The 26,228-nt window shown below is 35.9% G+C and overlaps 1 protein-coding gene across 5 annotated transcripts in view; it reads left to right on the top strand.

Annotated features, from left to right (window-relative positions):
• LOC147016437 (interferon-induced very large GTPase 1-like) overlaps positions 1-26,228 on the top strand; it is a 68,161-nt gene that overhangs the window by 9,957 nt on the left and 31,976 nt on the right. For all 5 annotated transcript variants that reach the window (XM_085845084.1, XM_085845085.1, XM_085845089.1 and 2 more), the window contains one exon: positions 8,442-8,502. In XM_085845084.1, the coding sequence (XP_085701210.1) occupies positions 8,442-8,502 (61 nt within the window). The remainder of the gene's footprint in view (positions 1-8,441; positions 8,503-26,228) is intronic.

Genomic DNA, 26,228 nt, shown 5'->3' with positions numbered 1-26,228 from the left:
CTGTTTTGAAAGCCTGAAGGGAAGAATGGGAAAGAATAGAGTGAGGAAGTTTATTCCAAAGGCGGGAAAAAAGAGGAATGAAAGAGTGAAGATGAGCAGTGATTCGTGATTTTGGTAGTTTTACCAGAAGGGGGTTGTTGGCGGACCTTGAGCGCCCTGTGGAAATGTGGTTGGGACAAATCGCAGAGAGAGCAGGGGGGGCAAGGCTGGAGAGGAGTCGGTAGAAGACAGAAAGACCACCGACCAACCTTATTTATTTATTTACCGTAAACTATTCCACGACCCACACACTACCTCCAATTATTTATTTATTTTCCATAAATAATTCCACGACCCACACTCCGCCTCCAATTATTTATTTATTTACCAAAAACTATTCCATGACCCACACACCACCTCCAATTATTTCTTTATTTTTCTGTAAACGATTCCACCACCCACACACTACCACCAATTACTTATTTATTTAACATTTCGGATTCTCCTCCCGACACACCACCTCCAATTATTTATTTATTTACCGAAAGCGATTCCCCACCCACACACCACCTCCAATTATTTAGTTATTTACCGAAAACCATTCCACGACCCACACACCACCTTTAATTATTTATTTATTTACCGAAAACTATTCCACACCCACACACCACCTCCAATTATTGGATTCGCTAGATATCCCTTATTGTCTGGTTTTCCGTGTGTGTGTGTGTGTGTGTGTGTGTGTGTGTGTGTGTGTGTGTGTGTGTGTGTGTGTGTGTGTGTGTGTGTGTGTGTGTGTGTGTGTGTGTGTGTGTGTGTGTGTCTGAAACGCGAGGCTCCACAGCACAAACCAGCGAACCGATTTCAATGAAACTTTGCCAACATGTGCAATATGTGTTGGGAATGTGTGCGTTTGAATTTCGTTGCTGTGCAGCGGCCAAAAAACCGCGTATAGTATTTTCAATACGTGTCCTTCAGTTTTGAATGTAGAGAATCGAGACTTCGGAATTAAACACTTCGAGATATTTAGAAAATTTTACTTGAACCGATTTTTGATTGAGGTTTTATTTTTCAAATGGAAGTCCTTCAAAAATCAGGTGTCTATTCACCGTCGTTTTTTATGATGGGCTTAGGAAAGTGGGCGGAGCTTAGGGAATGTGGACGTGGTTGATGAAAAGTGGGAGTGACGTAGGAAAGTGGGAGTGACGTAGGAAAGTGGGAGTGTCATAGGAAAGTGGGCGTGGCTTGTGGAAAGTGGGCATGGCTTATGAAAAATATTGTGTGACTCAGGAGGTGTGGTCAAACAAGAGCATTGAGAGAAGTTTATCGGGTTTTGTGTGTGTGTGTGTGTGTGTGTGTGTGTGTGTGTGTGTGTGTGTGTGTGTGTGTGTGTGTGTGTGTGTGTGTGTGTGTGTGTGTGTGTGTGTCTGCAACGCGAGGCTCCACAGCACAAACCAGCAAACCGATTATTTTTCAAATGGTAGTCCTTCAAAAATAGGGTGTCTATTTACCGACATTTTTTATGAGGAGTGCCAGTTGGCAAAATACACAATAGGAAAAATCTTGCCAGGCAGAGGAACAATTGTATGTGAACCAATACATCTTGGCAATGAATCTTCGTCGGTGGATCAGTCAGAATGAAAAGCATCATATCCAGCGCTTCGATCCCAGCGAATCCCTTGTCGCCTACCGGCTTGTTTGTGTGTTTGTTTGTTTGTGTGTTTGTCTGTCTGCTCACCTCCAGCCCAGACCGCTCAAACGATCGTTCTTAAAATTTCAGAGATTAATGTCACTGACCCCGCGATGGTCCGGCATTGAAGGTTCGTCAAATTCGGTCGACCAAAAAGGTCTACATAGGCCAAAAGGCCAATTTGAGCCAAGTTTTCTAAAGTCCTCAAATTTCATCCGATTGATTTAAAATTTGAACAGGTTTGCAAATCAGGTCATTGAATTCAACCACCTATTACTCATGAGGTTACCATTGGTCAAAAGGTCAACATAGGCCATAACGTCACCCAAAAGAGGCCAAATTATAAAACTGTTTCTAAAATCCTCAGTTTTCATCCGATTGACATGGGAGTTGAAGATCATTTGTATATAAGATCGAGGAATTCAACCACCTATTAATTTTGAGGTAAAAATAGGCCATAAGATCAAAATAGGCCAACAGGCCAAGTTTTCTAAAATCCTCAATGTTCATCCGATTGACTTGAAATTTGAAGAACATTTGCAAATAAGGTCACTGAATTCAACCACTTGTTAGTTTTGATGTCACCATCGGCCAAAAGGTCAACATCGACCAAAAGGACAACATTGGCCAAATTTCTAAAATCTTCAATTTCAATTCAATTATCTTGAAATTTGAAGAGCATTTGCATATCAGGTCACTGAATTAAACAACCTACTAATTTTGAGGTAAACATAGGCCAAAAAGTAAAAATACGCCAAAAGTTGAATTTTAGCCAGCTTTTCGAAAATCTTCAATTTTCATTCGATTGACTTGAAATTTGAAGACTATTTGCATATCACATCGCTGAATTTAACTACCAATTAATTTTGAGGTCACCAAAGGCCAAACGGCCAATTTGGGCCAAATGCCTAAAATCCTCAATTTTAATCCAATTAACTTGAAATTTGAAGAGTATTTGCATATCAAGTCTCTGAATTCATGCACCAATTATTTTTGAGAACAACATAGACTAAAAGGCCAATTCTGGCCAGCTTTTCCAAAATCCTCAATTTTCATCCGATTGACTTGAAATTTGAAAAGGATTTGCATATCACATCAATGAATTGAACCACCTATTATTTTTGAGGTCAATGTAGACCAAAAGGTCAACACAGGCCGAATTTCTAAAATCCTCAATTTTCATCCGATTGACTTGTAACTTGAAAAGCATTTATATATCAGGTCACTGTATTCAAACACCTATTACTTTTGAGGTCAACATAGAAAAAAACGTCAACATAGGCCGAATTTCTAAAATTTTCAAATTTAATCTGATTGACTTGGAATTTGAAGAACATTTGCAAATCACATCGCTGAATTCAACTACCTATTAATTTTGAGGTCACCCGAGGCCAATTTGGGCCAAATGCCTAAAATCCTCAATTTTAATCCAATTAACTTGAAATTTGAAGAGCTTTTGCACATCAGGTCTCTGAATTCATGCACCAATTATTTTTGAGATCAACATCGGCCAAAAGGCCAATTCTTTGAAAATCCTCAATTTTCATCCGATTGACTTGAACTTTGAAGAGCATTTGTATATTAGGTCTCTAAATTAATGCACCAATTATTTTAAGGTCAATATAGGCCAAAAGGTCAACATAGGTCAGATTTCTAAAATCCTCAATTTTCATCTGATTGACTTGAAATTTGAAGAGCATTTGCATATCAGGTCGCTGTATTCAATCACCAATTATTTTGAGGTCAGTGTAGGCCAAAAGGTCAACATGGGTCAGATTTCTAAAATCCTCCATTTTCATCCGATTGACTTGAAATTCGAAGACCATTTGCATATCAGGTCTCTGAATTCATGCACCAATTATTTTTAAGATCAACATCAGTCAAATGGTCAATTTGGGCCAAATTGTGCCAAATTTTCTAAAATTCTCAATTTTCATCTGATTGACTTGCAATTTGAAGAGCATTTGCATTTCAGACCACTGAATTCAACCGCCTCTTACTTTTTAGGTCAATATTGGCCAATAGGTCAACATAGGCCAAAACATCAACATGGGCCACATTTCTAAGATTGTTTCTAAAATCGTCAATTTTTATTCGATTGATTTGAAATTTGAAGACCATTTGCATGTCAGCTTACTGAATTCAATCACCAATTATTTTGAGGTCAATACAGGCCAAAAGGTCAGCATAGGCCAAATTTCTAAAATTGTCAATTTTCATCCGATTGACTTGAAATTTGAACAGGATTTTCATATCAGGTCAATGAATTCAACCACCAATTAATTTTAAGGTCAAAATTTCAACACAGGCCAGATTTCTAAAATTGATAGAAAGGGCCAAAAACTATATATATATATATATATATATATATATATATATATATATATATATATATATATATATATATATATATATCCCTGGTGTTGGCTTAATGGTTAGGGTGGTAGGCGTGGGATCCGAGGGTCGTGAGTGCAAACCCCACTCAGCTGTTGAATTAATACCAGGTGGGGTTAACTCAACCTGTCATCCTTCCGAGGTCGGCAAAATGAGTGCCAGCTTGCTCGTATAATGTCTCGGAGTGGTGACCCGTCCAGGATTGTGTCCAATAGCCAAGGAGTCTGCTTAGGCAGCACCAACACTCTGCACAGAGTATGGTCCCAATGGATGGATGGATGGTGGGTTTGGAATCCTATGATCCTGAGATCAAACCCCACTTGGCTGTTGAATTAATACCAGGAGGGTTGACTCTGCCTGTCATCCTGCCGAGGTCGGCAAAATGAGTGCCAGCTTGCTCGTATAATGTCTCGGAGTGGTGACCCATCCAGGATTGTGTCCAATAGCCAAGGAGTCTGCTTAGGCAGCACCAACACTCTGCACAGAGTATGGTCCCGGTGGATGGATGGATGGATCACAATATCTCAAAACAAAGTGTTGTGACCAGATATCATACTTAGGGACAAAAAAGGAGAAGAAGTCATTGCTGATTGAGGTGTTTATAGTGATTTTGGAAGAAACTACACAGAAATCAAGAAAATGACCAAACACCAAGACCTCAAGAATGAAGTGAGAAGATCCTGGAAGATGAACAATGCCAAAGTTGTACCAGTGATAGCTGGACCTACAGGAATGATGATAAAGAACCTCACAGAGATATTAAACATAGGGGTAATACACCTGGGCGCTCACCTGGTTGTGGCTGGATAAGATAACCAGGCAACCACTGGTTGGCATGGATCACCCACAAAATATATAATGGAGAAGAAAGTAAACACCTATCGATTATTTTTTTAATGCCATGAACAAACCTTGGTACATCACAGGTGATAAAGGTTGTCATCAAGTTTTATCGAAATTGTGTGTGTGGTTTCAGAAAAGAAAGGAAATGCATATTTTGGGAGGCAATCCCCATAAAACCCCCTTAGAGACATATTTTTCTAATGTCATGGACAAACTTTGGTACGTCATGGGTGATGAAGGTTATGAAGTTTTATCGGAATTGTGTGTATCGTTTGAGAAGAAAGCAAATACCTCTTTTGGTAAACAACCCCCCCCCCCCCACTGTAAACTCCCTCTGTATTTCCCTTTAGACGCGTTTTTTTTTTAATGCCATCACGGGTGATGAAGGTTGTGGTCAATTTTCATTGAAATCGTACATGTAGTTTCTGAGAGGTTGTAAGTATTTGTGGATGGACGGACGACGCACCATCCCATAAGCTCCCCTGGACTACTTTGCAGGTGAGCTAAAAACCATCCCTTGGAATATTATAACAAACAAACGACAGTTGGAAGCTGTCCGGGGCTCAGCGATGAACTTGAAGAGAGCCCTCGACACAGAAATCCTGAAACACCCCTATACACTGATTGGGGTCTTGCTGATCCAATATCACAAGTCTGGATGTAATCGGCCAATAACTGTAGGAGGAGAACACTCATAGGTGAGAGTGTAGCAAGTGCTGACAGTGGTGAGGGGGTAGCAAGGACAGGCAGTGTTGAGTGGGTCGTGATGGCAGACAGTGGTGAGGCTGCTGAGTGCAGGCTGTGGTGAGGATGCTGTGAATGCAGGCTGCTGTAAGTGCAGGCTGTGGTGAGGCTGCTGTGAGTGCAGGCTGTGGTGAGGGTGCAGGCTGTGATGAGGATGTGGTATGTGCAGGCTGTTATGAGGATGTGGTATGTGCAGGCTGTGATGAGGATGTGGTATGTGCAGGCTGTGATGAGGATGTGGTATGTGCAGGCTGTGATGAGGATGTGGTATGTGCAGGCTGTGGTGAGGCTGCTGTGAGTGCAGGCTGTGGTGAGGTGCGGAAAGTGCAGGCTGTGATGAGGAAATGGTATGTGCAGGCTGTGGTGAGGGCAGGCAGTAATGAGGGAGTAGCGAGGGCAGGCAGTGCGGAGGATGTAGATTGAGCGGGTGGTGGTGAGGGTGAAGTTGGTCCAAGCTGTAGAGTGCAGTGAGTCTTGAGGGTGCGTTGAGTGCAGGCAGTGGTGAGGGTGCGGGGAGTGCAGGCAGTGGTGAGGATGGACGATTGCTCTTCTATGCTGGCAGGCTTGCCTGCTTCTTTTTTCAGGCCCTGACAGCTCATGCAAAATACAGCTGCCAGGCTCGTGGTTCAGGCTTATGGTCCAGGCTCAGGGACCAGGATTGGAAATTGAATAACAGCCCTTCCATTCTCACACTTCACTGACTTCCAGTAAATCAATGGACAGATTTTAAAATTCTGTTAACCTTTCAAGCAATATATAAATGAGTTTTTGTCTATATATTGTTAAGGATTCAGCAACAGAGGGATTCTCAACCCACTCCGGCCGTCTCCGGGATCTATAACGCCGGCCGGCTCAGCACAGGCCTCGGGTCACGCGCCTTCAATCGCGATACCAACGTAATCCTTGTACCTTACCAGTTGGGGAAATAGAACCCCTGGTTACAGACTGGTTTTGTCAGATGCCGAGCGTTTTCTGCCAGTCTGTAACCATTTTGGTTGTATATGCCAATCGAACGGATCGTTCCTCGACGTGACACAAATTAATCCATAGCGGCAACTTCATACGAATTAACCAGATTTATTGGGGAACATCGGGGATCACAACACAAGCAAAATTCATAACAATGGTTTTATTAACAATCCTCAACCCGTTCTTAACTAGGGAACCATGGTCTACAGGTTTCGAGGTGATCGCTACCGAAATTTGCCTTATACAACACGTGCAGACAAAGACAGACAGCATGCATGCAAGACAAGACAGAGTACTTGGTGAGGTTTCATGGACGAGAGGACAGTGTCAAAAGGCACGAATTTCGCTCGCAACAGGCGGATGTCCACGGGTTCAAGCTCCCAGCTCGAACCATGCCGCGTGGCAAAATGGCGCTTGTCCTTTTGTCGTAGACCTCACGCACGCGGTCTCCGCGCGCTCTGGCCCCGCGCAATGTCAACGGCACAAGTCTGCCAGATCAAGGATGGGCCTCAGCCGATCTCTCTCCAGGGTTCAGTATACAAATCCAGGCCTGCCCCGTTCACCAGACAAGGCCCAAATCGAGGTTCCGAGCTCCTCAGGCGGATTGACAACGTGTCCTGCCATGAGGTGAGTAAGGACTGTTAGAGGCTCCGCGTCTCCTGTCCTGCCTTCCCGCCTCGAAGCCCGACTTCCGCTTCATCCTCTCAGTTCCTGTCTCTGTCGAATCACCTTTTCTTTCTTGGCCGATGGCAGACTCGACCCTCAGGTTCAGCATTCTCTCCCGGCCGATTCACCACTGCCTTTCCTTTTCTTTCTCGCCTCGAAGCCGGCTGCCGTCCCTCTCACGGCAGAATCCTCGACATGCAGGTCGGTTCAGCATCTCTCCCGGCAGATCCAACACTGTGTCTCCTTCGTTCGCTCGCTTCGACGCGACTCCGAGCACGCCTCGAGAACCCGACTGTTCTTCACATACGAGGACGCCTTCTCTCAGCGACTCCGTTTCCCAAACTGAGAACTCCTTTTTTCTTTCATTTCTCTTTCGCTCGTTCCACGAGCACGCCTCTCGGCCAAACCGACAAACTCCTCCCCCTTAACGTCACTTCCTCCCTCTCGCCACACCCTCTCTCCAGGCCACACCCTCTCAGCTGACTTGGAGGGGCCTATCCTGGGATGGGGTAGGAATAAGAGGGATCTCTTGTTTCACCACCACTGTACGAACATAAAAATTTGTTACACCTTACACCTTACACCTTACACCTCCCGACTTTACACCACGGTCTCTTACACCTCCCGACACACATATAACGTACACTTTACCAAACAACTGAGCAATACATGCATTTAATGGGGGAACTGAGCTAATCCTATATTTAGTAGTCCAATAAGGGCCATTTCCGTAACAATATCTAACCTTATTACACCTTATCATAGAGAATATCATCGATTTGATGGCTTCGCGAATGCAATGATGACAAATGATCGACATGCTATAAAATATACTCAAACAATTGTTTTCGTGTATTTAACTGTGTTTGAATTACATTTTTTTCAATTAAAAGAAAGTTAATTTATAATCAGGGATGTTCATTATATCCTGCCAGGCCACTGTGTTTGATACAATTATTTAATTTGTGTTTTACATTTTGAGATGATCTTTCGTTTTTGATTTATGAAACTGATAATTTGATGACTTTATGAGGTTTCTTTAATTGGAATAAATGGATGGATCTGTTTTTGCCAGCAGGATTTTCTCTAATTCCACTACAAAACATAATGGGGTAGTTTGATGTGCACAAATGTTTTTTTGTTGTTTATTTTTTAGATCAACAGCATGATCAAGACGATCAAGCTCGCTTCTCTGCAATGAATGACAATATGAACAGGTGTGTTAAACATTGCGCTCAAAGGTAGAAATCAAAATGATTATCGTGTCAAAATCTTGTCAGTCTTGTAATTAAATGTGCTCAAAATTTGAGGGTTAAAAAAAGCTTTTCCCATGTCACAAATCATAAACTATAGGGAGGGCAACATCATGGGGAATGTGTTTTGTTATCCTAAGTTTAGAAACCAGGAAAGCTTATTCATTCCCCTTGTATTGCCGAAGGAGGGTGTATTGCATTTGAGTCCGTTTGTCTGTCTCTCTGTCTGTTGGTTTGTTTGTCCGTACAGAATTTTCGTGTTTTTCTCCACAACAGCTTCTCGGATTGAGACAAAATTTTCACCATCGGAGCGCGAATACTCATGTAGAATGTTTTATTGATAATTATGACGTCATAGGTCACGTGGTGTGGCAGCCATGTTGGAAAAACAGAAAAACTTTGGACCTCTGTATCTCTGAAACCGCACCAAGGAAAAAATTGAAACTTGGCACATCGCAAGTACTCACCATGGGGAATAAGTGTAATGTTTTTTTATGATGTCATAGGTGCCTTCGTTATGACGTCATAATTCCACATGTAAAACGCTACATCCAATCAGTATGAAAATGAGGGTCATCTCGGGATAAAATTGTCTACAGAAAAAAATTGATGATGTCATTGGTCACGTGATTTGCAACCATATTGATTGGTTTTTTTTTTTTAAAACCTTCAAAAATCTCTGAAATGGTTCATCAGATCAAGGCAAAACTTTACATTTACGACCGCCTATCGATGAGGGACAAAATATTTACACATATGACATCACAGGTCACATGGTTTGGCAGCCATATTGGATTTACCCTAAAACCTATAAAAAAAATCTTCTCCAGAATGGCTGGACAGATCAAGGAGAAACCTCATACAAATGTTCCCTAATCCTTGGGGATAGCAGGATATTCACGAATAATTGATGTCACATGGTCTGGCAGCCATATTGGATTGAGTGACAATCTAAAAAAAACAATTGTCTCTTAAACCACTTTATCAATTGACGTAAAACGTCACAATTATGATCTAGTAGTGATGGTGATTATATGTTTTAAATTTCAACCTGACCAGACACATGGTGTGGCAGCCAGAATTATTTAATGTTTTGAATCTGGTTTCTTTTTTATTTATTCAATAAGGCTCACTTGGCTGTGCATGCATGGTAGCGGAGTAGCAGCTGAATTGCGAATCCTATCCAGGTTCCTCCTGATGACTCCATTTTTGCTTTTTTCCTGTTTTGGTTCCTTCTGATGACTCCAATGTAGAACTGTACCTATTTGGTCTTCCATTTGATTTGAATTGAATATCTTTTAATCCCATTCTAAATTCAATTGAATAATAATATACATCATGGGTCAGGGTTAGGTGTCCGATAAAAGTGGGGTTGCATCAAAGCGAGGCATCTTGGTGCCCGGTCATCACTGCCAGCATTTATGAAGTGGCAGTTCTAATTATGTCTCATCAATTACGCAACACACCAGTACACAAACGCCACACAAAAGTTCTGGTGAGGGTCTGCAATCTCTAATTGCTCTTTTTCGTGTTTTATAATTGTGTTATGTGGAAGGCGTCCATAGCTACATTGTGGTATGTCGTATGGTCCATATGTTTTGAGTAGGTTAGATTGCCATGTACCAGAGAGCTGTCAGAGTAAGTCGTTTTGTTCAAAATGACACTGAGTAAGCAGTGTATGCAACGTCTAGACACATAATCAGGGTAATATTTTATGCGTAAACACTTGTTTTTTTGTGGGCGGAGCCAGGTGAGAACATCCCATCACAAAAAGCGTGTGAAAAGGCCATCAGGATCTGTCTGGCCAGTGTTTACCAGCCATGGTAGCAAGATATACTGTAGAGCTGGAAGAAGACAATGGATTTATTTTTATTGAGGCCGCTCCGTGGGCAGGACAGCCATGAGGAGGACTTCGCCCAGAAGGGGCAGAAAGAGAGAAAGTATGAAGGGCAGCGGAGAGAACAAGACACGCCACAGCTCCCGGCATGAAGAAGAACTGGGGTGTAAAGAAGCAGCAGCCAGGATTGAAACCAACCAGAAGCACCAAGGAAGGACAAATGGGACTGAAGAGAAAGGACAGACCAGAGCTCCTGGCATGAAGGAGTACCAGGATGGGAGGGGGTGAAGAAGGGCCAGGAGAGAAGACGCAGAGCAGACCAGGACGACTTGTGGTGGACAAAGAACAGAGTTAAAGTCGGACTTTTTTGGAAAAGAACCGTGCTTTGCTTGGCTTTCTTCATCTTTGGTGCTTTCTTCATCACCGCACCCTCAGCACAGCCTGCATCATTGCTGGCACTTCTCTTGGCTGGTTTACCTCATATTTGGGCTCACTTCATCATTGGCTCACTTTGTCACTGGCTCTCGTCGTCGAGCTCCTGCATCAAAAACAGGCTGCAGGAGTCCTGCATCTACACCATGCATAGTCAAAGGAAAATCCTCACCTGTAATTTTAATGTTTGTACACGTGAGTAGGGTAAGAATACTGATTCTGGCTCACTTTTCCCCATGTAAATGAATGGGGGATTTTCAGCGATTCCCTTTTTTTCTCCCCTAAAAATAAACCCCCTTTTTATCCCAAGGTATATTTATTTGTCTCCCCTTTTAACCTGGAGGTTGAACCTCATTGAATTGAACACCTGGGGGTTGAACAGCTCACTCATTGAACCTATAAAGATTTGTTCATTCTCAAATTCCTTCAATAGTTTAATTTTCTTTGCACAATAATCCCCATCTAAAATATTGACAAACAAAACATTTGAATCTTTATATTTTTTAAGATACCCCTTTTGTGCCATTACGAAATGATAAACTTCTCTTAATGCTCTTGTTTGACCACCTCCTGAGCCACATATCATTTTGAGATTATAGTAAATTGTTTTTTCATTGTTCAATTGATAACCATCAAAGTTTTCAGTCCATTCAAGGATATTCATTTTTTTCTTTACATCCTCTAACTTACTAGTTTTTAAATTGATTCGCTTATTTGTTTTATTTACCTTTGTTTTAGTTATTTTTTCAATCAGACTTATTTGATATTTTTCACATTCATCATGTTTTCCATTTATATACCAAGACTGAGATTTTCTCCACTCTTTAGTTTGATTAATACTTGGTTTAACCATTTATATATTGCGAAAAAACGCGGTGGTAGCCCTTAAAAAACCCTAACCCATCTTCCCATCGTTAAAACACAATCTATTCTATTCACTCTATCATACAATATCCATATGGAACACAATCTATTCCATTATCTAAAATAAATCTCTTATCATCAAAGGCTCCTAATGTCTTTTTATTTACTTCTTCACTATATATGTTATGTTTATAACTTCTTATTGTATTCATTTTCCTATATTCTTCTTTCTTATTCATCAAACAATTATAATAATTTCTAAAAGTTATTGATTTCTTTATTACATATTTCTTTATTCCCTTTAACCTCTTATCAATCTGATCACCATACTTATAAGCATATGCCTTTGCTCTCAATCCAATAAACTCACTCATTACTTTTCCACCCAACTCATCCTTAAACTTACCAATAACCTTTTCATTCTTTTTGGAAAATAACTCGCTCTTCTTGCTGAAATTACTTGTATCATATACTCCAATATTTTTCTTCATATCTTCATAAACATCATCAGTTTTTATATCTAGGATAAAACTATCAGTGTCCTTATACAACAATGAAACATTTTCACCATACTCTTTCTTTAAGTCATTATACAAATAATCATACATCAATATCTTTGATAAATCAAGAACTGCTGTTCCAATATAAATTGGTTTATCCATTACAATACTTTCCTTTTTCATATGAATTGCAGAAAAGTTCTCTGAAAAAACCTCTTCTCTCTCAAAACTTGGTTTATTTATCAATCTCGAAGCTTCTTTCCAAGATGTTGCGAATCTAATGTTTTGCCTGTTTCTAACATTTTCCATAGTCTTTCCAAATACAGCATTATTCATTAATTTATAAAAGTCCCCTTCAAATTTTACTTTTGTATTTGCTCTCATATCTGTATTGAATTGAATATACTTTTTCACCCAAGGACTTTGTTTAAATTTTAAAACTCTATGAATTTTAGCTACTCTCAATCCTTCTCTCAAAAACTGTTTTAAGCTTCTCTGATGCAAAACATATCCCTCTTTATCATAGAATGTTGTTAATAACTTTTCTGTTGATTTACCTTTAATATTAAAACTTTTATGATAATCACTTAACCATTCTTTCTTTGGGGTTTCTTTCTCACATGCAAAAGGAAGATCTTTATGCTTATTATGAAGATCACTCGGGTACCTCAAATCAACTTCAAAATAATAACCTTCTTCTTCGTCATTCAATTCCTCTTGAGAAGAAATAACAATATTCATCAAAGCCTTTTCATAATCCTTTTCTTCCACCCACTCTAATTTACCATAAGGCAGAGATTGAGACATTGCCCATCCATACAAATTATTAGCATCAAAATACATCAAATAATTACTATCTTTTTCACTATCATAATTTGGAAGATATTTATTATTTGCTTTAGCATATCTTTTTGAACATACTTGTGATATTCCACCTCTCTTGGACTTCTCAATCATCAAAAGCATATCAACATCACTGATTAAATCTATATCTTGTTTTGTCATTTTCAACATTGCACTCCAAGCTAAACCAGGAGCTGTGAAATAGTGGGCAGGGTCTAATCCATAACAATTTTTATTATGACAGAGTGATCTAAAAGCTTCAAACACATCAGCGAACAATAAAACATCTGTTTTTAGATATAAATCATGATATTCTCCAAGGTTCTTTATCTTAAATAATTTCCATATTTCTTGTGCGTGTTTATATTCCTTATCACTTATCTCTTCTTCATAAAGGTTATTATAGAAACTTTCTTTTGATGGAAGTTGTGTTTCTTTAAATCTCATAAATGAATCCATATAATCATAAGGATAAATTCCCTTACTTGTAAGAATTTTCTCTTTACTTTGAATTTCATTCCTTGTTTGAATTTCCTCTCTCGTAAGAATTCCTTCTTTAATCAGAATTTCATCTTTAATCAGAATTTCCTCTTTAGTTAGAATTTCATTCATTGTTCGAATTTTCTTTATAATTAGAATTTCATCTTCAGTTAGAATTTCTTCATTAATTAGAGTTTCCTCTTTACTTTGAATTCTCTCTTTAATCTGAATTTCCTCTTTAGTGAGAATTTCCTCTTTTGGAAAGAATGAATTAAGATTTGGAAAAGAGTCCGTGGAGCTTCAATTTGATGCGAGGTAGGCTAGTGGTGTTCCCATAAACTTGTAAGAATCAAGAAACCGAATACGAGTTATAGGTTTTGTGAATATCATTTTTGTAAATGAAATATACTTTTGACTTGTGTTTGTTATGGCAGAAATATTCCCTGGTGTTTTTGAAAGTTCATTTATAAATAGATGTGTATCATAGTTGGTGCTATTGTGAAGAAAGACTGGAATAAAAGAAGGTAATTTATAATTAAGATTACAACAGGAATGAGCAGGGCCTCTATATTTACCAGTAAGATGACAATGATCCCTAACTTTAGACTCCTTAATTTCCCCCTCACAAATATGACAGATATTGTTCTTTCTAAATTCTAATTTTTCTTCTTTGGTTAATTTCATCGGTTCATTTGTTTCTTTCATTAATTTAGTGAGTCTTATACAATCCTTTTCTAATCGTTTTACAAACTCTTGTAAAGCTTTTTTTCCACGATAATGTTCAAGTTTGTTATACTTTTCTCCAACAGATGATTTGATATAATAACAGAAACCACAAGGAATATGTTTTTGATATTTATTTGTATATGATTCTTTTGGATTAGGAGAAGCAGTATTTATCTTTTTAAGGATACACTCAAAATCAGCGTATATCACAAATGGGTGCATGATAGATTTATTATAATCTTCAAAAGAAATCTTTTCACCAGGTTTAGGCATTGTAATTACAGCTGATTTATGATTACTACAATACTTTGAATGTTGTTCTAATCGTTCTTTTGTATGAAATGAATTAAGACATCGCTTACAAGGATATATTTTGTTTGCTGTTCTGAATACCTGAGAAGAGATTAATCTTGATAAATTATTGATGTATGTGTAATGTGAATTCTTTCCAACACTAAAATATAAAAGATCAATGTGTGTTTCTTCATTTTTATAGTTGTTTGAAATTTTTAATATTTGAACTTTGTTTGTATCCGTGAATCCATATACATTAATAGAAAGATTATTCTTTTTCTCAAATTTAGGAATATCTGTTAGTGGCATTGGGAATTTAAAATCTTTAATGTCCAAGGTATTCTCATATTTCATATATTGTTTTACTCTTTCTGAATTACATTTTGGTGGATGAAAGTGAGCAAGAACACACCAGAGAAAACATTTATTATCATTGTTCTTAATATTAACAACTGCCTTCTTTAGTTTTATTTCTTTTGGTAATTCAATATAAGAAGAAGCTTTAAGAGGGTTTGATTTTAGAATGTGTATATCCAAAAAGATGATTTTTTTAATATTGAATCCACTTCCTACCACTGTATTATCAACATCCTCCTCTTGTCTTGATAGTTCTTCATAAACCCCACTATTCAAAAAATCTTGAAATGATGTTATAAAATGAAGATCTGTTCTCATATAAGGAGTTTGTTCTTCATCTTGTCTTTTCATATTCATTTTCACTCCCATATAAAACTTTAAAGTTTTCATTTCTTTTAATGTCTTTTTAATAAATTTTTCAACATCGGGTTTCACTATTTCAATTGATTCAGCTATTGATGATGGACCGGGTTCTCCAAATTGAAAAATCCTTATTTTTATATGCCCTTTAAATGCCCCATCAGTGTTTTCAATATAATAGTCTCCCTTTCCTTTAAACTCATTTTTCTTGTGTTTTTGTGATTGAAGATGTTTATTATAACTACTCTTCAAAACATCCTTTGAACAGATATCACAATGTTTTCTTTCCAACTCAAGAGGAGATATTTTATGAAACAGATTAAATGTGTGTTTGTTGGTTCGGAGGTGTTTTCTATAATGTTTATATTCGTGATTACAAACATCGCAGTATGTTGTATTCACCATATTTATATAATAAATCTTTGCTTAAACTAAAATTTTCTTGATGAAAATTTCGTTTATTTTACAGGTGAATCTGTGCTTAAAACCATTTTATCCTCCAACTTTTTCACTTAATAAATACAATGTTTCAAGACACAAAAGACAAGTTTCAATCAATCTCTTCATTTGTTAAAGATACTGAGAAATATGTCAAGGATGTAAAATTGAACAAAGATAAATATAACAACTATTGGATAAAAACTATTATGGTAAATAATATGAGTTCTTCAATTTCCTTCAGTGGAAGGGCTTTTAGTATACCTGGTAGAACATCAATTAAAGTATCTCTAACAAAAGTTTCTCCTCTCCTTCTAGTAATATATTCAAAACTAGAAAAAGCAATGAAACAAGAAAAAGTATCAAAAACAAAAACCTTATGGATGAAGCTTTAGAAAGAAAAGATAAGACCATCTGTAATATGCAAGGAGAAATTTGTATTTTTTTCAACAACCCTAAAGATGTAAATCCTGATGAAATAAAGGATGTTAATATATCAGGTGAAATGACATTTCGTTCAATAGTAATTAACGATCATTTTAAAATTACCTTTAATATAAAAAATGTTGTCGTTGAATCTGATAATGAAAAAAAGTATATCGATATCGATGGTAATATACAACTGAAAGTATAGATGAATTTCAGTTTAAGTAAAGTTTTACTTTATAAATATGCTAGACTTTCCTGATTCTCCATATGACAAATTTGAGAATTGTCCTGCGTGTGAAAGACGGAGATTAAACACAGAGTCAAAAGCCTATAAACAATGTATATTCTGTGATTATCTTCTAATTAATGATAATAAAAAATATAAAAAGGAAAATAATTCTTTTAGATTTACACCAAAAATGAATTACTTTACAAGATTGATTAGAGAAATGAATGTAAAGTATGAGGGTGATAACACACCTTTCCTTACAAGGGAAGAAACTGAACATATAAGAGAAATGTTCAAAGGATTGTTGTTGTATATTATTCATGGATGTAATTTTCAGGGAAATATCAACACAAGATATTGTATAAATAAAATAATGGATTATCTTGAAATTAAACCTGAACTTAGGATAAAATATAGAGTTTCTAAAAAAGCCAATAATAAATTAAATAACCTGTTTTTCAAATATATAAATGAATGATTTTTTACCTATTTGGGAAAATAAGATAAAATTTAACAACCATAAAAATCTCCCAAATTCATTAAGATGTCTCATAGTTGGTTCAAGTGGATGTGGAAAAACCTGCTTACTTTTAAAAATGCTCCTCACTCCCAACTTTTTAGATTATGATAATTTAATAATTTTCACAAAGTCGAGTTTTCAACCAGAGTATCAACTACTCTCACAAGGTTTTAATGCTGGTCTTCAAAAAGAAGATATAATCGGTTTATTTAAACGTCAAAAAAACCTAAATGATTATAACATTAAAGATATAATTCAACTATTTTGTGATACACAGAGATGTAAAAAGAAATCAAATCCTATAACTTGTATTCTTAGTGATAATACGGATGATATACCGTCTCCCCAAGATTTGGATAAATCAAAAAAGAACCTCGTTATCTTTGATGATTGTGTTAATGAGAGAAACCAAACGGTAATGGACAGCTACTACACAAGAGGGAGACATTCTTCTTGTAATTGTATTTATCTTAGTCAATCGTACTTTCAACTTCCTCGTCATTCCATCAGAAACAATGCTAATACTTTTATTTTATTCAAGTTAAATTCAATAGATATCAATAATTTTTGGAGAGATAATTGTTCTACATTATGTCGTAAAAAGAAATTTGAGGATTACATGAAGCACACGACTGAAAAATATAAATATATTGTTGTGAAACAAGATGAGATATTAAGGGATATATTTTTTGTTTTATAAACAATTACATATATAAATGACAACTATTATTATAAATCTTGTGGGTAAATCTGCTTCTGGAAAAAACTTTCATAAATCAAGGTTCTTGTGTAGTACAAATGAGAATATTGTAAATTTACTTAAAAACACCCCGTGATACGCATTGTATCAACAACAACTAGAGCAATAAGACCTGGAGAAGTAAAAGGTGAAGATTATCACTATATTTCAGTGGAGGAACATATGCGATTGAGGAATGAAGGACAAATATTTGAGGAGGTTTCTCTTGGTACAACAAAATATTCACATTGTAAGAGTGAGTTAAGGAAACTAAAATCTGGTGGTGTTGGGATATTAGAAACTAATCCAGAAGGAACGAGACAAATTATTAAATATCTGAGCGGAGTGAAGATTTTATCATTCGGTTTTGATGTTGATGAAGAAACTCAACGCAAACGTATGAAAAGCAGAGATGCAAGTATTAGTGAAGAAGAAATTACAACTCGCATTAATGTTAATAAAGAATTTGATGAAATATTTAAAGAAAAGGATTTATTTGAACACATCTACTTGAATGATGAAGAAAAGGAAAATTTCCCTGTTGATCTTTACAATTCATTAAATTATATTTTACAATAAATAAATGGATGCAAAAGAAAGAGCAAGAAGATTTAAGGAACATCAGGAGTTGGTTTCAAAAGTTGTAAAACAGCAGGAAGACATAAAGAAGAAACGCAGACAGAAACTAAGTGCGAAGAAGCATTTGAAAGAAAACAAGAGAAATTTTTTAAACCACTTTTAAAAACTTCCCAAGAAAAAATGAAAGATGTTTCCACAGTTCCCACAGTAGAATATACTCCTAAAAAACTTCAAATGTTAAAAGATTTCAGTCAAATGACGGAGGAAGAATTAGAGCATTTAGGAGAATTAGAATATGATGATGAAGGTTTATTTCAACAACTGGAAGAGATTAATCAACCCCCTGATTATATTGTGAATGCTGTTCAAAACAATGAATATTCAGCGGATTCAAAAGCCAAAGCAGGACTCATTCCAACAGAACAACCAGCAATATTTCATCTTGTTCAAGAAAAGGTATTGATATTTAATGATGAATTAAGGTTCTTAGGTTCTGCTCAACCCCCTGTTAAACTAACTCCGAGATTAATGTTTCTTCTCACAAAAGATGGAAGACAAGGTTCAACTGTGAGGGATGAATCAAAGTATATTGATAAACCATTGAATATGGAAAATAATGATGATAGAGTATATATTGATCTGATGAACACTCTAAATTATAAGGTTATTCTTTCTGGTAAAAGTAGGAAGAATGAGAAGGAGAAACACATTATTCAGGCTTTAAGTATCCTTGGTTCAGGTGTTAGTTTTCTTCCAAATGACCCATCGGAATTAGTTAATAGACTGTTATTGTTGTTAGGCAGTCAGAAGGCTGGAAATAACAATTGTTTTAATGAAGCATCAGCCATTTTAGACCAGTTGATGAACATGAAAATAATTAATAAATATCAATATGAAGACATTTTATCTCATATTAAATAAGATGAGAAGCACAATCCTTAGTTTCAATTTCACAACAAGCAACCACACATCTTCATTCCCATACCCACTACAACTTGACACAACAAAAGAATATGAGGCATCTTTATTGTCCATGGAAACTTATAATACCTTATTTAATATAACCGAGAAAAATGACAAGTTTAGTTATAATCCGGGAAGTGGACACAAAACGATAACAGTCTCAATTCGGAGCATATGAGATTTCTCAAATATCTTCCGAAATTGCTCGTCTTATGAAAGAACAGGGTGATGAACCAAAAAATATTGTTATAAACATTCAAAAACATACTTCAAAATCAACGATTAAAGTTAAAAATAACTACAAGATTGATTTCACAATTGATAATTCATTTAGAGAGTTATTGGGTTTCTCCTCAAAAGAGATTGAAACTAATGGGACGTTTTACAGTGATAATGTCATTCAAATATCCTCAGGAATAAATTCGGTGTTAATTCACTGTGATTTGATTGATGGTGCTTATAATGATGGAAAAAAAACAAATACAATATTTTCATTCAGCGCATACTCAACCCCAATTGGTTATAAATTCAATATGGAACCCAAAAATTTGGTTTATCTACCTGTGTCAGGAAAAACCATACACAGAGTAAATTTTAGGATAACAGACCAAGATAATCGTGTGATTTCTTTTAATGGAGAAGTTATATCCATCAGAATTCACCTACGTGAAGTTTTCCAATAAATAAATACGATGGTTATTGTGAGGAAACACGAGTTGGGAAAATATAAAATAATTACAGGGGATGGGATGTTCCTTTCTCCATACTACAAGGGTGAAGGTATGTATCTTGGTAGAGGATACTATAAACCTAAGAGACCAAGGGGTGTTGGACATCAATTTAGAGGAGATGGGATAATTGATACTCTAATGGGTATTGGTTCAACTATTTTTAAACATAAAGATCTAATTGGTTCAACTGCTTCTGCTGTGGGAAATGTAGCAGGTGCTGTAAAGAGTATAAAAGATGCTCAGAAGGAATCTCATAAATTACAAGCAATAAAAGAAATTAAGAAAGGCAAAACTCAGTTGTCCCCCCAAGAACGACAGAAAATAATTCAAATACTTGGATCAGGGTTTCAAAAGTTTTAACATCTTTTTTCCTAAATAAATACAAGTATGGAAGCAATTGATAGTATCTATGATTTGGATGATACTATTATCTCAAACTCCACGAAAAAAGAAGATTACTTCAAGGTAAATGCAATAACTGGAACAGACTGGAATACGAATGGTACAAAAAGTTTTGAAATAAATAATCAACAAACCTATTTGAATCTCTCCGAAAGTTTCTTGTTGTGTAAATTTAAATTCACTAAAGCTGGGAATAACACAAACGCTACACTTGTAAATGATTTCTTCTGGAAAATGTTTGATAGTGTGCGTTTGTATATTGGAACACAAGAAGTTGAAGTGGTTGATTATGTCTCTGCTGTATCTGAAATGATGAAATTTACACTCTATACATTCAGTGATAGAATGGGAAAGGGGTCTGTCGAAGGTTTTATTCCTGATATGTCAACGGGAACAAACACAGACCCTGGATATATTCAAAGGAAAGGAGCGTATAATGATGATACAAAAGCAGAAAATAGTTTTACTGTGGCAGTTCCTCTTAAAGGTATATTTGGATTTTGTGATCATGATAAAGTTCTGTATGGTCTTAAAATTAGATTTCAACTACAAAGGAATGATAATGAAAATCGATTGCTTTTTGGTGTTGCTAGTGCTTTTGGTGATCAGAATAAATTTGTAATTGAGGAAATGAGTTGGTATATCAGTGAATATACTCCTAATCTTAAAACAGAAGAGATGTTGAATCGAAGACTTAACTCAAAGAAACCACTCAGTGTATCATACCTCAAAAGAAGATGTCAACACGTTAAACTCAACCAAACTACTTACACGTGGAATTTGGGTGTTCTGGAAGGAAAGCCACGATATCTGTGGATCATTTTTAAAAAGCCAGATGGTGATACTGCGACTGATAAGAATAATGCATTGAGTGATAATGCTAAGGTGAAACAACTTCGCGTTTCTCTAGATGGAACATTTTATCCACGAGATAGATTGGAAATTAATTGGGAAAAAAATGATTTTGCTGAAGCATACAAGTCTTACCAAAAGGTGTGTGAAAGTAATGGAAATAAAGAACCTATTTTGGATATGACAACATTTAAAAGTTTGTATACAATCTATGCGTTTGACCTGAGCGCTCAAAAGGAAACTATAAAGTCTAATCGAGTGGATACTTCCCTATACATTGAAAGAGGAGAGAGTGAAGAAGTTGATACATATTGTTTGCTTTTGGAAGAAACAGAATTGCAGATTAATACAGATAATGGTGTGATGATTAGTCTCACATAATTTTTTGTTAAATAAATGAGTGGCAAAGTACCAACTGGGGTATATGTCAATCAAATCAATCTTCATGAACTATCATCTTGTGTTCAAAATCAAAAGCCTTGTACGATTAACGTTAATACAATTCAGAGAAAAGGAGCAGTAAGAATTGATGTTTTGCTCACAAGAGAACAGGTTAAAATCTTGAATGACACTGGCTCACTTAAAATTAAAATGACAAAACCAATGTTGAAAAAATATTCAATAAGAGAGACGAGTGGAGGATTTCTCCCATTTCTAATTCCTTTATTTGCTGGTTTAAGTGCGGTTGGAGCATTGACGGGTGGTATTTCAACAGCGGTGAAAACTGCCAACGAAAGGAAGGCTCAACTCCAGGCTCAAAAATAATTGGAAAGACATAACAAAGAGTTGGAGAAACAAATTAGTGGAAGTGGCGTAATTGTAGATTTTGCTGAAAAACTTGAAGGTCTGCCTGATAAAGCGAGATTGTTAGTTGGAGATATGCTTTCTTCTATAGCACAAGCAGGTGTAAAATTAACGAAAAGAGGTAATGGATTATATCTTTCTAATAAATAAATGAGCATTGATGAGTGGTTGAAAGAATTTGGAAAGAATACAACATCAAATTTGCAACTTGTTAAATATTGTAAGAAATTAAAAATTCATAATGTGGTTATTTGTATGAGAGATGAATTAACAAATGTGCCGAAACATACAAAGAATATTATTATGAACTTAGAAGATAATAATGGGAATGGTTCTCATTGGGTTTGTATTTTTAATAGTCAAGACAAATATTATTTTGATAGTTTTGGTCTTCCACCACCTGTTGAAGTCATAAAATTCTTACAGAATGGTGTTTATCAAACATTTCAAGTCCAAGAATTAAATTCCAAGTGTTGTGGTCAATTATGTCTATATGTGTTATTTCAACTCAACAAAAATAAAAAATTTTATGATGTTATTTTTAATCTAATATAAATGACTTATGTTGGTAAAGATGGTTCTATCTTTGGTGTATCTCAAGAACTGGATATTGATTTATCAAATTATTACACAAAGGCACAGGCTGAACGACATAAATATAATATAACCAAAAATATTAACATGAAAAATGCTTATAAATTAAAAAATTATCCAAGCCCGACTGACGCGAATGACTTGGTGAGATTAAGCGATTTATCACAATATATATCCTTCAATAAAACGGCTGTGTATTCCAAAGATACAGAAGTGTTGATATTATCTCCAGGTCATACAGAATTCACAGTTCGAATTAAAATAAATTTTTATAAAGAAGGGCGTATCGTTTGCATGAGAATAGAACAATGGGGGTATGATATGAATGATTTAGGGTATAATTGGTCATTTAAAATTAACCTTGAAGACCTGGAACAATTAAATCAGTCTCGTAAGGAAGAATATTATCCACTTGGTATCGAGAATGAGTTTTGTGGAGCCACGATTAGTAAACAACAAATAAAAGAATTTAATAAAGGTAAATATAATAATGGTTTTGCCCTTGTTTATCTCATGAAAACAGAAAAAAACATGATTATATATAATAAGTAAGGAAATACAAAATGATTTAACTATGGGAAGATGGGGAGGTGTTTCGTGCCATAATATTATTCTAACATATATTTCGAATACATAAATGACAGCAAGAAGGCTTCAAGAAAATTATCATTTCTGTGTCCAAGCATACCTTCAAGAAAAGGGTATTCGGTATTTTAATAAATATGTTCTACAACATAAGAATGAGGTATTTTCAATAAAAGATTGGCATTATGCTGATGTTGATAAACCGACAACTTTAGATTTAATTAGAATGTTAAATAATGAAAAAATTATAAAGTTAAGAAAAGGTAAGGCTCTTTTCGAAATTCAAAAGAAATTTTATTGGTTTCCTGTTGTAAAAAAAAATTATTTTGGATACAGGAATAACAAGAAATCCTGATGAATATATGTATAATATTCTATGGGGTGTAAGCGATTCAAGGATAGTAAGGGATGAGGAAGGAGTTGAAGAAGAGAGGGAAGAGGAGGAAAAGGAGAAGGAGGACAGGGAGAAGAAAGAGAAGGAGGAAAAGGAGAAGAGAGAGAGGGAGGAAAGAGAGAGAATAAATAAATATCAAAATATGGAAACCAGTGAGATTCAAAAAAGAATAGGGGTATTACAGAAAATAACTCAACCCACCGAGGAGGAATACAAAGAATTAACAAGTCTATTTGCAATACTTTCGACAAGACTATTAAAATCCATATCTTATCGATTTTAATTCAAGTTTTTCATTTTTTTTTTTCTTAAATAAATGGAGGAGAGAGTGAAGGCATTTCTAAGGATTCTTTATGTTTTAAAAATTAAGATTCAAATGTGCATGTTGGAAACTAAAAAGGTTTTTGCACTCTGCAGGAATTTTTCTCATAAATAAATGAGTTATTGTCTCAAATGTAAAAAGAAAACTAATACGAAAAATATTTCATATATTAAAAGTAAAAATAACAGGGTTATTCAAAAAGGTATATGTTCGGTGTGTGGTTCAAAAAAAAATCAATTTATCTCCAAACACAAACTCGGAGGAGATATACAAAAGTTTTTATCAGGAAGTAAATTTACAACTCCTGGAATACCAGGGGAATTACATCTACCAGGGTATTCTTTCTGTGGTCCAGGCACAAACTTGGATAAAAGATTAGATGAGGCAGACAATCCTAAATCCTGGAGTCAGCCTATCAATAGAGTTGATGAAGTGTGCATGAGACACGATATTGATTATGGGAATACCACAACGTTGGAAGAAAAGCATGAAGCCGATCGAGAAATGTTGTATAATTTGTCTCTGATACAAAATCCAACCTTGAGAGAAAAAGTTGATCGGTTCATTGGGAAGAAGATGATCAGTGCTAAATTGAAACTTGGACTTGGAAATTCAAAAAACTTATAGGCTCTAATGATGCCATTAAGACTGAAGAGCAATTAGCTGATGAATTACATAAACCAATATTCACAAAGTTTCAGAGAAGGAAAGTTTATTCCAAGGAAGTTGATTATATCTGGTCTGCTGATTTGGTTGAACTCAATAATGATAAGGGGTACAAGTATGCTTTAACCGTTATTGATTTGAGGAGTAGATATGCGTGGGTTGTCCCTTTAAAAAACAAAACAGGTAATACTCTTATGTTAGCTTTTCAACAGATATTTAATAAAAGTAAGAGAAAACCTAAAAAATTGTGGACTGATGAGGGTAGAGAGTTTTATAACAAGACATTTATGAATTTTCTAAAAAATAACAGTATTACATTATACAGTACCTTTAATGAAGGGAAGGCAGTTGTTGTTGAACGTTTTAATCGTACCTTAAAAGAGAGACTATATAAAAAATTCACACAACTCGGTTCACAACAATGGTCATCTTTTATTCAGGATATTGTGGATAAGTATAATGACACGATTCACACGTCAACAAATATGAAACCATCAGAAACATTTACAAAATTAAAATATGAAAAAGAGATTAATGTCAGAAAACCTAAGTTCAAAGTTGGTGATATCGTAAGAATATATAGGTGGAAATCTCATTTTGAAAAGGGTTTTACTGAACGATGGACGAAAGAACTTTTTAAAATTGTTGATGTAATAGATACGGTTCCTTGGACTTATAAAATATATGATTTGGAAGGGGAAGAGATTTTAGGTTAATTTTATTCACAGGAATTACAAAAGACAAAACTAAGCAGATAATATCCATGGGAGCAATGGGTTGTCCCTTCACTCCCTCCGACTATACACCTTTGTGGACACTAGAGGAACAAGTCCGAGGTGTATTACAGTATATAATGTGTGTCAAGGGGGACGTTCTTAGATCTGTGAACCCCAAACACAGAATCCTCAACTGAATAGTCAAGGCTTAACTTTTGTTTGTTGGTGTGTGTGTGTGTGTGTGTGTGTGTGTGTGTGTGTGTGTGTGTGTGTGTGTGTGTGTGTGTGTGTGTGTGTGTGTGTGTGTGTGTGTGTGTGTGTCAAGGGGGACGTTCTTAGATCTGTGAACCCCAAACACAGAATCCTCAACTGAATAGTCAAGGCTTAACTTTTGTTTGTTGATGTGTGTGTGCGTGTGTGTGTGTCAAGGGGGACGTTCTTAGATCTGTGAACCCCAAACACAGAATCCTCAACTGAATAGTCAAGGCTTAACTTTTTTTTGTTGGTGTGTGTGTGTGTGTGTGTGTGTGTGTGTGTGTGTGTGTGTGTGTGTGTGTGTGTGTGTGTGTGTGTGTGTGTCCCAACCCTCACATTCAAAATCTCAACCCCAACTCAATCCTCGCCCAACACAATGTCTTTTTCAAAATGAGATTTCCACCTATATATATATTTTTTACGTTTTTTTTTTTTTCTCTTCTTCCAATTCTGTCTTTTAAGGCTTTCAGGTTTGATGACGTAGAAAGGGGGAGTAAGCCTGCACTTTCTTCCCAGAACGAACAATGTATATTTTTTATGTTTTTTTCTCTTCTTCCAATTCTGTCTTTTAAGGCTTTCAGGTTTGATGACGTAGAAAGGGGGAGTAAGCCTGCACTTTCTTCCCAGAATGAACAATGTATATTTTTTATGTGTTTTTTCTCTTCTTCCAATTCTGTCTTTTAAAGCTTTCAGGTTTGATGACGTAGAAAGAGGGAATAAGAACTTTCTTGATAGGTTTAGATCCCAAAGAGTGGTAGCATTTCAAGTCTTCAAAATAA

This window comes from Eptatretus burgeri, chromosome 11, assembly GCF_056783735.1.
Source record: "Eptatretus burgeri isolate ZD-2024b chromosome 11, Ebu_testis_v1, whole genome shotgun sequence".
Classification (NCBI taxonomy): Eukaryota; Metazoa; Chordata; class Myxini; order Myxiniformes; family Myxinidae; genus Eptatretus; species Eptatretus burgeri.
The sequence above is the reverse complement of the archived record's forward strand: the minus strand, read 5'-3'. Positions and strand labels throughout refer to the sequence as shown.